Source organism: Esox lucius, chromosome 19 (assembly GCF_011004845.1).
Source record: "Esox lucius isolate fEsoLuc1 chromosome 19, fEsoLuc1.pri, whole genome shotgun sequence".
In the NCBI taxonomy this organism is placed as follows: Eukaryota; Metazoa; Chordata; class Actinopteri; order Esociformes; family Esocidae; genus Esox; species Esox lucius.
Window position 1 is genome coordinate 28,874,964 of NC_047587.1, and position 15,021 is coordinate 28,889,984.

The 15,021-nt window shown below is 45.0% G+C and overlaps 1 protein-coding gene across 1 annotated transcript; it reads left to right on the plus strand.

Moving 5' to 3' along the window:
- Nucleotides 1–14,170, plus strand: slc7a5 (solute carrier family 7 member 5). Its single transcript, XM_029115257.2, has 10 exons — nucleotides 1–814; nucleotides 3,027–3,152; nucleotides 10,475–10,580; nucleotides 11,698–11,742; nucleotides 11,919–12,042; nucleotides 12,168–12,271; nucleotides 12,359–12,455; nucleotides 12,554–12,703; nucleotides 13,270–13,447; nucleotides 13,544–14,170. The coding sequence occupies exons 1-10, from the start codon at nucleotides 235–237 to the stop codon at nucleotides 13,597–13,599; spliced, it is 1,566 nt and encodes a 521-aa protein (XP_028971090.1). The 5' UTR covers nucleotides 1–234; the 3' UTR covers nucleotides 13,600–14,170.
- The last annotated feature ends 851 nt before the right edge of the window (nucleotides 14,171–15,021 follow it).

Below are 15,021 nucleotides of genomic sequence, written 5' to 3' on the forward strand. Positions count from 1 at the left end.
GCTGTCACGAAAGAGACGAGAAAGGAGGTGGCTGGCCTAGATAGGCCATGATGCTTTTTACTCAAATCCTTTGTACACGGAGTTGCGTTGACAGAACCACGCTTTGTTGTGTCAGTTACGGGGACAACGTGTTGTTGCGCTTCAGGAGCGACTCAGACTGTAACACGGACGTTGAATAAAAAAAACCTCAAGGACTGAAACAGACACCAGGCTGTGTCCACACATGACCGAGCTATGTCAAGTTTAAAGAAAAGAAATTCGAATTCGTCTGCCGATCGCGATGTAGAAGACAAGGAGGTTACGGAGAAGATGCTGTCTCCAGTCGGAGGGGAGAATGGAAACTCAAGCCGAACAGGAAGCCCACTGGGAAGCCCGGACAAGGTATCCGTGCCGGGGGATGACAAGGTTGTGCTAGAGAGAACCATTACCCTGGTGAACGGCGTTGCTATCATTGTGGGTACCATAATCGGCTCAGGTATCTTTGTGACCCCGACTGGAGTGGTGAAGGAAGCTGGGTCAGTCGGACTGTCCCTTATCGTTTGGGCAGTGTGTGGAGTGTTCTCAACTATAGGTGCCCTATGCTATGCTGAGCTGGGTACCACTATTTCTAAATCAGGTGGAGACTATGCCTACATCCTTGAAGTCTATGGTTCCTTGCCGGCTTTCCTGAAATTGTGGATCGAGTTGCTCATCATCCGGCCGTCGTCTCAGTATATTGTCGCTTATGTCTTCGCTACCTACCTCCTCAAGCCAATCTTCCCTGACTGCCCAGTTCCCGAAAATGGGGCGAAGTTAATCGCCTGTCTTTGCATACGTAAGTAACCAAGCTGATACGATGTACTATTCTCTAACTTAGTACTACAATATCAAGTGGTACACTGACGTACTCTGTTGAAAGAGCGCACGAGACTCACCCAAGAGGAAATCCTGGGTGTAGACAACTAGTTGAATGGCATGCTGAAAAAAATCCTCATTATTTCATCATCTTTGGTTACTAAGCCTTCTGCGCAGCATCACAGGAGCGCCATAATGGTCAGATACTCTCGCATGAAAATGTTATACTTTTTATGATAAAGTAACTAATTAGCATATTATTCAATTAGAATGTACGTATTTACAAATCTACAACGTTATCTCACATTTATATTAAATATCGATGTTACATTCTGACACTATCCTTTTATTATTGATATCCTGTGATCTGGTTTGCGAATAAACAAAAGCGTATTCTCCAAAGAACCAATACGGACAGGTTATCATTCAAACCTACACTTTCAGTGTAATAGTTAGTTTATATAATTAAGCCGTTAGCCACGTGGGGTGTGGTTTGTGGGCAATGTACTATCTAAAGGCCGTTTTTAAGGCCTGGATACAGCCATTCGTAGTGGTGTGTTGGCCTTCATAACTAACACAATTAAAACAGAACAAACATGGGTCATAGCTGTGGCATACGGACTCATGCATCGGCAATCAGCATTCAAGGTTCGAACTACTCCGCTTCTAATTAGTTTTGTTAAACAGGTGTCACAGGCGAGCCTAGTCTGCAGCGGCCACGGTTGTGTTGGATAGCGATAGCTGGGTGGGATTATGGATGGCATGTAGATTAGTTTGAGCTCCCACTAATTAGCCAACAGTTTCACACTGCTGGTCATTTCAAGAATAATTTTTCTTTTTGTCCACCCATTTTTGCTCTTACAGACTCTTGCACACCTCTCACTCTTGCCGTGTCTTACATTTCTCTTCTGTTGCTATTAAACCAGATTAAGGTGTGTGTGGCTGGGGTGTTTTGTTGTGTAGTGCCTGCTCAAGACTCTAATCCTTATTCTGAGTGTGTAATCCCTAACAGTGACCACATGATAGACTGAGGCCCAGCCAGGCCAAATGTATAGATAAAGGGATAGGACTGAAGCCAAGATGTTGTTACTCCAGTCTGACTGCCTCTTTATCTGCCTATTCCGGTCTTGGGGAATTTGAAGGCTCAGTCTGGGATTGAGTATCCAGACTTGATTTAAGCCTGTCCATAATGCTGGTCTGCGGAATGCAGCCTTGCTAATCCATTGTGCTACTAGCTGGGCTTCTGGGTTTGTCTGACTGACTCTGAGTTGTCGTTCCTGTGACCTTTTCATTAAGTGTTTTGTAGTTAATGTCACAGTGTATTTTGGCTCACCCGGGGGATCTGTCTGGTTTTTTAAGGGGCTTTTGGGGGAAATCTCTGTCCCAGTCCTTGCTATATGTTCCCGAGGCTGAGAATCCTGTCTGCCTTGGCAGTGGTTTTACACTGGTCCCACAGGCAACAAGTGCACGCTGCTCTCTCATAGTAAGCATCTGTCTGCACTGTGGGCAGCTGTAGACACCCTTTGAATGAGCCTGTTCTTAGCAGTCCTGTGGTTGCAGTAGCCAACAGGTGTTTGAGCAGATCCGGGCAGATTGAACCTGTGACCAAGTCCACTGCCTCTACCATTATGCTGCCCCCATCAACAGGCTGCATGGCCGTGGGGTTCTCAGAAACTACAAGCCGAGCCACTCTGCTCTCTCATTGTCGCTCGCAGTAGGACAGCGTGGCTTCTTGTCTGCGCGTCTGTGCACCATTCCTGACAGTCTATACTGTTCCCCCTCACAGGACCTCTTTGTACTGTGGGTCCCCACAGAAGCTGCTTGGTTCCACATTGTTGCCAAGGCGGATTTAGTTTTTATGATGCTTTGAAGTGTTGGTTAGTTAATCACTTTTAATGGGGAGGCCTGTGGACAGGGAGGGAGGCCGGTGTTTTTTTTTTAATTCCCAAGAATCTGTTTACCAAGTCTTGGAACTGTTCCCTGTATGCCACATGACGCGCAACATGGGCTCTGGGTTGGGGTTTCCCGAGCCTAGTCGCAGGGTCCTGCTGTGTCCACTGAGTGCTAAGTCCACATGAACATTCAGTACATCCAGGGAGATTTATTGAGCTAATAAGCGGGAAAATAAACTTGCTTTGGGACTCCTTTGTGTTGAGGAATAATTCTCACCTGCTGCTTCTGTCTTCCCCCAGTGCTGCTGACTGCTATAAACTGCTACAGCGTGAAGGCCGCCACGCGGGTCCAGGATGCCTTTGCCGCTGCCAAGCTCCTTGCCCTGGGCCTTATCATCATTGTGGGCTTCGTGCAGATTGGGAAAGGTAACATCAAAGCCACACGTAATCTTGTACATTTTCACAAACGTAACGCTTTACAGGAGGACATGCGCCGTGAGAGACAAATCCCCGGAGTGGAATCCAGAGGGCAACACCAATGGCAGTGATGGATTAGCATGAAGATGGGTAGAAAGTGCTAACAGACACTTCCCCATTAGGAATGATCTCACACAGGCAGCGGCATGACGACCGTAGCTAGTTGAGCCCATTCGCAACAAGAGCGTGCCATGAAATCAAAACTGTCAAATAAGCCACAAAATATTTTCAATAGAATGTTTTGTTATTTAGGAGGTTATGGCTATTTCAAGTTTAATCGCATTGTTTGTTATGATGTGCCTTATAATGATTCATATTATCTTACAATAATTCACTGGTAGAAATATAAAATCCACCTGAATATTGGTGCTTTAAAAGAAAATGTAAAGGCCATTATCAATATACATTTAAATAAATTAAGATTAAATTATGATTGGGGAGAGGACACCTGGCCCATACCTAACTTGTGACGATGGAGCTTTGTTCTGTTTTACATTCTAATTAAATTTTTGAAGATGAACAGTTTTGTTAGATGGACAGTTTTTTTTTGTTGGGAATTGTTGCCAAAGTTGTGCTGATGAGCTACAGCAGTTCCCTGTTTTGAAAGTTATTTTGTAATTTACAACCCTTATTTTACCAGGTAAGTTGACTGGGAACACATTCTTATTTACAGCAATGACCTGCCGAGCAATTTCCCTTTTGCTCAGGGACAGAACAATTGTTTATCTTCTTGCCTGCTCTGGTATTCAACCCTGCAACCCTTCAGTTTCTGGTCAAAATATATATAGATAGATAGATAGATAGATAGATAGATGCTTTAAGTGGGTTCCTCTCAGGCCATAGACCTAGAACTTGAACATCTAATACATTTGCGACTCATTTTCAATGGATACTGAATTTGGTTCCACACATTTTATCCAGGGGAGCGTTATTGCAGTCAGCAAGTCCCGTTGGTCTGAAGTTACATTGCATTTTGTTAAACTTCCCGTTGGCACAGCTGCATGTCAAAGCAACAAATGCAGCAAAAATATTGGCTTTGGGAAATCATGCGCCCCCTTAAGGCCAAGTTGTCTTGCCCCAAAACTCATGCCATTTACTCCCTGCACACTGCTTCCATCACTGTCTTCCCTACTCAAGTCCGTACAGTATCAGGCTCAGCCAAGAAAATCCACCAACGTTATGCAGAGTGGAGGCCATGATAACAGGCAGGTATTATTAGTGCTGAGCAAACATTAGAAGTAGATTATTGATTCTTGAACCAGTCAACTAGTAATGTTAACATGGTCTTAAGTATGGTATCTTCATCCACACCACCCAAATGTATACATTTAGCAGTTCGGGATTAGCTCAAAAAGAGCCTGTTTTCTGCACCAAGAAAAAATGGCAGACATGCTTTCCTAAACAGAAACACCTTATGTTACAACTTCAAGCTCTATCTCTGCCACCATTTCCTATGGAGGATTTTGAACATTTGTGTTTTTTAAGGTGGCATGCAAATGGTACCTTCAGAGAGATTTTCAGTGACATTTCTTATTTAATTTCATGGGAAGCAAAAAAGTTCAAACCATCTAGAGAACAGTAGCTAAAACATGAGATTCAGTGTTTGAAAGCAGAAATTCCTGCTGTAACCCGACCAGGACAACGCCTAGTCTCATTATGTTACATCTTTTTATATACAGAATAAATAAACGAAACAACGAACAAAGAAATATTACACCCATCCTGTTCCCAACAGAAAGACCTGAAGGGAACACAGTTCTTTTCATAAGATTATGCTCATTAAAGATTAGTCAAACAGACATAACCATTCAATCCATTAACTGTTTTGGTCTAATTATGATGTCCATACCAAATGAGAGGCAGAAAACCCAACCATACTATGTTCCAACAGGAAAACACTAGTCCATTGTCCTGAGGGATGAAGGAGAGCTGAGTGCCAGTCATTACTGATTGAGAGATCAGAGGGAACTGATACAGTGCCCAGATTGGCCTTATGGACCACCTTCAAGAAAAACAAGTCGCTCATTCAGATGGTTTTAATGTACGAATGAAAGGCTGAAATGTTTGAAAACAAAGCATTTTAGTGGTATCCTTTTCAACCTGGGCCGGTATAGTGAAAATAATGTCTTTCTGTTCCTGAGCAAGTCAGTTAACCCAAATTCTTCCCTGGTGGTTGCTCTAAATTAAAATGTGTTCTCAGTCAGTGTACTTTGTACATTAAGAGTAAAACAACTGGTAAAATGTTACATGCTTGCAAGTTACCAATGAAATGAAAATTCCTTTAAAGTCCTTCAGCGAACCAAGAATGTGATGTCTTGGGGGACCTGCATATCGAGTTTTCCTCTTATCATGTTTTTAATGATGCTGCTAATGTTTCCCAGGTAACCCTGTGCGTTTCTGGGCCAGACCCCCCTTTTGGATGAGGATGTGCTGTCATGGCAGGTTGTTTAGCACTCACTAGCCCTGGGTCCTTCGTGCCAGCCTCCCTGTTATCCCAGACTGCTTCTTCTGTCGATGCCCCCAGTATTTGCCGTGTTCTGTGGCCTCTCACCTGTGACCAGTCCACGGCCATGTGTCGATTCTAGGGTTTGCCTGTGGAATGTGGGCTGGAGTTGAAGCTCGGGCCTTGTGGACGGAAGCGGCATGTGATGCGGCCCGGGTCAGGTCCGGTTCGCTCAGAGCTGCGGACTGTTGTCCCTTCAGAACGGGAGCACAGACAAAGGGGGGATGGAGAGGCTAGGAAAAGAGAGGGAGGGCAGGAGGGCGAAAGAGGCAGCGAGTTTTGCGTTGAGTCTTGGCAGGCTGCGCTGGTAGAAGCTGGCATGAATGGGACACACAGCAGGCAATCCTCTGGAAGAGCCAAGGACTAGTGGACCGTAAGTTAACCCAAATGAATCAGTCAACCGACGAGAGTTGCCTGCTGGGGTTACTTACGGCAAAATGTAGACTTTGTGTTGATATTCATTTCTGGATGAGACATTGAGAGCTTGGGTTCAGTGTTCATAGTGTATGTTTGTATGACTTTGCTGTGGTGTGATACGTTTTGTATTTTTTATAGTCCCTCTAAGAACTACATATTGTTTGTATGTGGTGGTAAGGAGTATGTCTGTATGCACCAAACCACATGGAATCTACCGTAACGTTGGTGGTGTAAGTCATTTGGCCAGACAGAGGTGGGTTTAAGACTGGCAGTACCTCTGACTTTTACACAGTGTTTAACAGCTCTTCATTTTCACTGTCTCCACCTGGTCCATTATGAACCTGCCAGCTATCGCAGACAGACGGGCTCAGAAAGGGGAACTGTGGTATTTTAATAAAGCTGTGGTATGCATGTCAGTCTGTGTCCACAAGGACAGGAGGAGTAGTGGGGGAGGAGCTTTTGTCAGATGGGTGTTTTCATGTTATGGATTTTGTCGGTTATCACTTGCAGACCAGAGTGACTGTTGGGCAGCACTCTACTCTGTGCTATGTTCTCACTGAAAAACATGCAACACCCAACCCTACTGTATGATTGTAGCTTACTAGGACTAAACTGCCTTTCTGTCTGAGAGCAGTTTAGCCGCATATACACAGTGACAATTCCTTTATTAACCTTTATCGAAAACTGCCTCTACTGAAAAGATCAGTCATAGTATACAAACACACAAACTACTGCAAATAATGTGGAAAGTGTTGCCCAGCTTCTCATTGGGGTCTGCAAGGAATGAATGTTAGAGACATTTGTCATTTTATTGCCTTGTATCACTGTGTTGTGAAATAGCACTATATTTAGTTAGACTTCATACTGCCAAGTCATGGCTATGGTATGGAGAAGGCTCTCCTGGAGCTGCTCTGCTCTGGCCTGTTCTGGACTGTTGCATTATGGGTGGGACTTCAGTGAGTGGCAGAGATAAATCTAACCACAGAGATCAACCCTCCGCGTGTCTTTTCCTCTCTTGTCTGAACGAAATCCCCAGTCACTTCTGTTCGTTTCACTTCCCCAGTCACTTGCTGTTCAGCAAAATGTAAATGGAGAGTGTACGGTTCTGGGTCGTTCCTGCATTTGGCGACAGGCTGGGCCTGGTTAATGTCAGCAAGGTTGTCACCAACTAATCTGATTAGGTTTCTCTGTTAATCCTGTTGGTTCCAAATGAAAAGTTGTTTTTTCCTGGGGGGGGGGGGGGGGTTGGGTGGGGGGGGGGTGCTATTGCTGAAGTAGGTTGCAATTGGTGTGTGGTAAATATCACAGTGGACTGCAGTTATAGTTCTTCGTAGCAGTTCCAGTGTTTCTATACAAAGGTCTGTAGGGAAATTTATTCTTGTCATTTATGTCTCATGTAAACCCCTCTGGATTCATTTGATAAGATGTATTACCCCATGCCAGTGAAAGAGGCACATGTCTTGGGCAGGCTCGGCTGCAGGAGCTGTGGTGGCTATTGTAACGGGATCCTTCAATGGTTTATTTAGAACCAGCTACTTACTATTCCTGCTGGGATCGACGTGACACCCCCCCCCCCCCTCCCCAAACACAACACCCCGCCACCTCCCCTTACCTGTTTCTTACTGTCAAACACCAGAGTCAAATGTTTGGCTAGAAGTGCCATGTAATAGACCAGCTGCTCTACTAGCTTTGATGTTGAATAATGGTGTGTTAATAACTCCAAGTTGGGAGTGCCTAGAGCTGGAAGCTGCTTGCTAGAAGGCCAACGCAGTATTTATATAGTCTAAACAAACCGGAAGAGGTGGAGTCAGAGCTTCGACTTAGCCGAGGGGCGGTTATTTATGTTAATTCACCAGTAAGATAGTTAGAATTTAAAAGGAAACAGAGACCTAAAACCGGGATCGATTAATTTTAATCTGTGTAGAAACTGCTTAATTGCCAGAAACTCCCAGGAGAATCCTTTGAAGCCTCTAGATTTGCTGGACTGCTATTTGTCCCATGCAGCCCTGGTATGTTAATGCCAAACAAAATTCAATTGATGTGTGAAATTACAGATAGCTGTTTGTGTTCCAGACAGATTAACTGTGCACAAAACCATGAGGGCCATCTCTCTGCGGCCAGAACCTGATCAAATCTATTTCATCTGATTGGACGACGTGGTAGCCCATTTAGTATTGGTTGGTATTGGTTCACACACACACACTACCAACTGGCTAATACAGAACTGACCACATAGGCTTTAATCACAGCCGAACGACAAGGTACTGCGTGTGCTGTACAATACTGGCCAACTATATGTCTGCTGACCAAAACAATTCCACAGCCAGGTACTGCTCAATAGGAGTTCCTTACAATATGAGGTATTCAGGCTTATGGAACATGAGAGGCTGTGGTCATTTTTCTTCTCGTGGTCAGCCATCTATGTTTCTTTGGTTTATATGGTAGTCGTCTATGTTTATATCTTCACTGTACTAGCTTAGCAAAACAGGCAGCGTGCCTGTTATAACAACTTAATTTTTTTATGTTTGTCATTACGTGTAAATGTGCTGGCTAGCTTAGTGTCTGTTAGCAATACCACAGCAGTGAACAGTCAGAATGAGCTAGAGTAGAAAGGTCTGGTGGGGCACATGTAAAAGACACTTTACATGCTTCCCCACTAGACACTTTATTTTCCATCTGTAGATGGTTAAAATATTACTGATAGTCATTAGGTAAGGTGTCTTTAGACACTTTGGGGATGCAAAATAAAGTGTTAACATAATTTTTTCTGATTTCAGTCAATTAACTATAAGCAGGAATGGTGAAAGGACGAGTCAAGACAAATGGTTGAGCTTTTAAAGTTCAGAGCTCGTGGCTGTTCTACTTTAGAAAAGCACATTTTTGCCAGAGCAAAATGAATAAAGTGAACAACTGGGCTTCTGGTATCTGCGTCATTCATTGTGCCCACAGGAGTCTACTGCCTTGATGTCTCTCAGGCTCGACGTGAGCGTCTTCCCTGCCATAGTCATTCCTCCCTATTCGATGAACCCACGTAGCTTAAATAGGAAATTAATTGGCCTTACGCCTCCTGTTAGCGCTTGTGCTGGGTCCTCCAGTCCGGCGGTAACCTTTATTCATCCAACAAGAGAAGAGTGCGCCTTTAATTTAGACCTGATATGGATGACATGCATTTATATATATATATATATATATATATATATATATATATATATATATATATATATATATATATATATATATATATATATATATGTATGTGTATACCAATATAAATGACTCTGTATATACTATATAAATGACTCTGACTGTGTTTCTGAAAACAGTTGTAGCCTCAGGACTCTGGCCGTCATCTGCCCTCCGTTGTCTGAACTGCTAATGATCCATTCTCTGTATCAGGGCTTTTTGGCCTCTGGGGCTCGTCTGGCACTGACTGTGTGGTCCCGAAAGGCCACTGCGTCTGTCCTACCTAGTACTCTAGTCATGTGTTTAACTGATGGCAGGCTCCCCAGGCCTGACTGTGCTGGCTAGTAGATCACATGAGCCAAGGCCAACACACGAGACCTCCCATTTATCTCCTCAGTCGGTTTTCTAAGCAGATTCACATACACGGCAACTCATTTCTATCAGTCTCAGCAAATTCAGATGAGTGTGTGTGTCTGTGTGTCTTCAGAATACTTGTTGTTGTGTGTGAAGTGCCTTCCACATGGTTGGGATCTTGGATATGTGACAAAGCGGTTCAAACAGAGATGTATATGGATTGGACCTGTTAACCAATGTATACAGCCTTGGCCATGTTGTGGCCTCATACAGGCTTTAGGCTGGAAGTTGGGAGACAATAAAGGTGAAAGGTCATGGTCATGATGAAGAGGGACAGGGTTTTCTCACGGCCCAGTGCCGGTCCCAGTTAAGCATGGGCCCCTGTCTAAAACAACACACTGTCCGTTGTTTGTTCAGAGGATTTCTGGCTCTTCTGGCCGGCTGGTACACACGGAATGTCCATCCCAGCTTTCCCCCCAAGCTCACGCTCCATCTAGTTCCCCTTTTCTTCATTAGATACCCAGATACTGCCCCCTCCGATGCAGGGCTAGTGAAACGCCCATCATTATTGATTAAAAGGGATTTGGGTTGAACAGTTTTTCATCTGGCTCTGAATATTTGAATGTCACTGTGGTGTGTTTTCTGGCTATTTGTTCTTAGACTATTTAAACGTTTTCATGTTGTTTTGAGGTGTGTTTGTTGTTTCATCATCCCATTAATGTCCTCTGACATGCTTCACAAGGGGATGCTGATCACGCTCCGTATGCAGAGAATCAGTTGTGGATTTCCAACTCGGTCTTTCTATTTCTTCCAGGCGACACAGTCCACCTCCTACCTGAGAATTCATTCAAGAATTCTAATTGGGACTTTGGGAACATTGGGCTGGCCCTATACAGTGGTCTGTTTGCCTATGGTGGCTGGTAAGTACAGAGAACATGACTGACACATTCAGAAATACTTAACACTGGGCTAGACGTTTTCCCCCTCCACATAATCCTATTGTAAATCCCCTCCTAGGAGGGCTAGCCAATAAAGACCTCCACTAAATCAATTGAAAAGCCGGTTTACTAATCTTGTCCTTGCATTAGGTATTTGCTTTTCTCCCTCTAACACTTCCTCTTTCCCACTCTCTCTTGCTCTTTCTCCAGTCTTTTTACCGCTATGTGATGTCATAACCACTATATGATGGCAGTTCCACAAAGGGTCATGATAGCTACGGTTTAATAATTTATTCTGAAATGTAATAAGAATCGCACCCTGTCGGAGGGTAACCGGGGGTTAAATATATAGTCAGCTTCCAGGGAACAAGTTGTTTAATTGACAAAGACAAGAGCAGACATAACAGAGATCAAAGCAAGCAGACAAGACACGCCTGGAAGAGAAATCTAGTATGGTTTCATCATTTTTCCCAAAACCCTTCTTCCTTGTACATATCCATTTTTACATAGTTTTGTGTCATAATGGGCCTTGATGTAATTAAGGAAATTCCATTTTATATATTAAAACTGCTCAAGTATAACGTTTCAATAGACTGACCTTGTTTGGCTGGACTTCACTATTACCTCAGTGTTGCTGACATTGGAACAGAGAATGGTTGGTTTCCCAACCTTGATAGGAATGTACTCCCTTGATAAGACGATATTTTCCTACAAAGACCTTATTAATTTTAGAACCACCTGCAGAGTTCTACAATAAGATAAAGTCACCGTCCATTTGAGCTTATAAAACAGTTCAAATGAATAGGTCGTAGTAGAAGCGTTAGACCGTTAAGTATGAATTGTCAAGAAATTATACAGGCACATTCATATATGTTGAGCATGACATTTTGGTCTACTCTACTGCTGTATGTCTTTTGAGATTGAGACATTTCTAAACCCACCTTTGTCTAAGCCTTTATCACGTTACATGGCAGTGGGAGTACTGCTCTTCAATGACCTCCATCTCACCTATATCCAACACTGTCTACAATGGATTTGCACTCAGTATTTGGTCAGGGCTGTGTCTCTGTTTTCAAACCATATTTCTTTTATCTTCCAGGAATTACTTGAACTTTGTCACAGAAGAAATGATTGAACCTTACAAGTGAGTGTCAATCCTATTCTGTACCTTGTGTAACATGCCTTGGAAACACAAATCTTATTAATGAATTATATATTTTTTCAATCCCCTTCAAAGTTAGAATGACATTTGCTACTGCACTGGGAAACCAAGGGACGTTTAACGGTGTCTAACCATTCTCTTTCCCCTCTGTTCCACAGGAACCTGCCTCGTGCCATCATCATCTCTCTACCCATTGTCACTGTGGTCTACGTACTGACTAACCTGGCCTATTTCACCACGCTGAGCCCAGAAGAGATGTTCAAGTCTGAGGCTGTGGCTGTGGTGAGTTCTCCATGTTGCCATCTCAGCGTTTGAACAAGCCCCCTCCCGCAAAGGCTGTTAACTGTGGCTGAGGGATGGATGCAGTCTTGCTGATGTCATTTTGTTTCATTCTGTCTGTCCTTCAGGACTTTGGAAACTTCCACCTGGGCCCCATGGCTTGGATAATCCCTGTGTTTGTTGGACTGTCCTGTTTTGGCTCTGTCAATGGCTCTCTCTTCACGTCGTCCAGGTAAAATATTACCAACTAGAAGTACGTCTCTTTACCTTGGTTTGTTGGATTTGTGTGTATGAATGGTACGACACTGTCGCCTGTCAGGCTGTTCTTTGTTGGCTCGAGAGAAGGCCACCTCCCCAGTCTGCTGTCCATGATCCACCCCAGCCTGTTGACCCCGCTGCCGTCGCTCATCTTCACGGTACGCACCCCCCCCCCACCCCCACCCCTTCCGTGTCACCGTCCAGTGGGGTGCGTTCGTTCTCTCATCTCCCCCCTCGCTCCCCCTGTCTCACACAGTGCCTGATGACTCTGCTGTATGCCTTCTCCAACGACATCTTCTCCGTCATCAACTTCTTCAGCTTCTTCAACTGGCTCTGCATCGCCATGGCGATCATCGGCATGATGTGGCTGCGCTACAAGAAGCCTGAGCTGGAGCGGCCAATCAAGGTAAGGATGCGTTGAGTGTCGCCAAACCGTTACGAACCAATCGGGTCCAGGATGGCTGAAACCGGAGGCTTTGGGGTGACCCGTCGCCAAGGTGACCTGTCGGGGGCCCGAACTGTTTCGACTGTCGGCCCCCAGCTTCACCACCAGTGGCCCCTTTTATGGGCTGAGCCCATCAGCCCGGTGGACATGGCACGGATGTGTTAATGAGGGGGGGGTGGCTGACAGCGGCTGGAGCAGTGAAAGAGGCCAGCCTTGCGTTGTTGGCCGTTTCAGGCTTGGTACCTCGTGGGCCGTAGAGGAGGGGGCCGCAGCGCTGTTCATTCACCTCTCCGTCTTTGAATGCGTCTCTCATTTAACCGCACGCAGCCTCTGAAAAGGCGACAGTTGATTACTGGTGTGAGTCAGTGTGCCGATCCCACCGTGTCCAAGGGCTCTGACATTGCCTGTCCGTCTCTGCTCCTGTGGGCCCTGGGGGGCTGCACCGAGGTCTCTGCAGTCTTTCTCTTAAGAAGCCTCATTGAATTGTCGGTACCTCTTTCTTTGTGTTTGTCTCCTCCCTTCCGCAGGTAAATATGGGGCTTCCTATCAGCTTTGTCCTGGCTTGTATGTTCCTGATTGTGGTGTCCATCTGGAAGACGCCGGTTGAGTGTGCCGTCGGCTTTGGCATCATTGCCACAGGAGTGCCGGTCTACTTCATTGGTGTTTGGTGGCAGAACAAACCCAAATGGCTCCTTCAGTGCATCTGTGAGTTTTCACTAGGGTTTGCTTCCATCTTCCTGGTCGCGGTGGACTTCTGATTATATGGTGGCTGATGTTGGTTTGTGTCGTCCCTCCCCCCAGACTCCACCACAGCGCTCTGCCAGAAGCTGATGGAGGTGGTACCACAAGAATCCTAAAGAGGACGCACGTGACCGATCATCTGCTCAACCCTGCCTAAACCTTGACCCTAGCTGCTCTGTGTGTTCAGTCCGTTCAGTCCCCCGACCTCCTAGAGCTGTAGTGAAGGAGAGTCAGGGCTGATGGGCCGGTGTACCCCATGAGAGTCCATCCCAAATTCCTCCGCCCGCCCCGAGGCGGTTCCCTGAGTGTCAGTGACTGTCGTTCGGAGAGGGTCGGTCAGTCTTCCCCAGTAGGGCATCAGCTTTTGTCTGTTGGCGTGGCTTCTTCTATTTCAGCACCTTACCGGCGGTTGAATGGAGTGTGTGTGTGTGTGTGTGTGTGTGTGTGTGTGTGTGTGTGTGTGTGTTTGCTTGCATAGTTTGTATTTTTCTGGATGCTTTTATGTTTTCAGCTTCCCAAGGTCTGTCGTGATATTGAAGGCTTTGAAATGAACTTGGCAATGGAGATAGGCGTAACGTTGTCTTTACTTTTATTAGCAGAACGAAGCAAGGAGATCGTGCACTTCACACTAACTACCCCTGACCGTTCATTTTCACATCCCCTTGGCCGTCAACCTCAAGATACAGATCGGGACGTTGGTGTATCATTTAAACGTGCATAGCTCCACATACTCTGTGTTAAGACTTTGTAAACAATAGCCAAACATGAAGGACGCGTGACACATTTATTTATAATGGTGCCTGTGAGTCTATTCAGTTTCCTGACTAGGGGGACTTGAACTAAGCTGACCCCAGATTAGATTTAGACAGGGGAATGAACGTGTAACAGTGGTTGGAGAATCAGTGTTATGTTTCTTATGCGATACTGCAGCACCCCTCCACTAATCCGCTGCCGGACCAGACAGGTGGACTGTACCTGTTAGAAATCCCTGCTTTGGCTCTTTAAGTCTTTGTAGATATGAATTTCTATTTTCCACAGTTTATTTTTATAGGAAGATGCAGTGGACCTTTTTTTTAATGCTGTCAATTAGCTCTTTTTGTAAACCCAATAATTTTTTTGTCATGAGGCATCTGGTTCACAAATAGACGAGGGACATGAACCTTCATTACCGTTCCCGTTACTGCTAGTATCTACATGACACAGACCCTGTTGCTTGTGTGCTGTGAAGGTCACTCCATCAGGCGTATCTTTACCTCAGTGGACGACTGTATCACAGGTATATATGATAGCTGGTTGTCCAAATTACAAAAGCATCATTGTGGTTTTTGAACACTGATAAAAACACAGTATTGTGAACGTGACAGTTGCCTTGAGCTCAGTCCTGCCTGGATATCGACCACTTGATACATTCTTAGATCAGTAATCTTGTGTGTCAACAGATACCCATGGATATTGTTGCTATATACTTTGGTTAGATGTATTGGGTTTTAGAACCGGTAGTAAAAACGGGCCTAGAGACAAACACTGACACTACAGCG

Coding starts and splice junctions, on each gene's coding strand:
- slc7a5 (XM_029115257.2), top strand. CDS start 235: ATGTCAAGTTTAAAGAAAAGAAATTCGAATTCGTCTGCCGATCGCGAT. Junction 815..3,026: donor AATCGCCTGTCTTTGCATAC/GTAAGTAACCAA, acceptor GTCTTCCCCCAG/TGCTGCTGACTGCTATAAAC. Junction 12,456..12,553: donor TGCCGTCGCTCATCTTCACG/GTACGCACCCCC, acceptor TGTCTCACACAG/TGCCTGATGACTCTGCTGTA.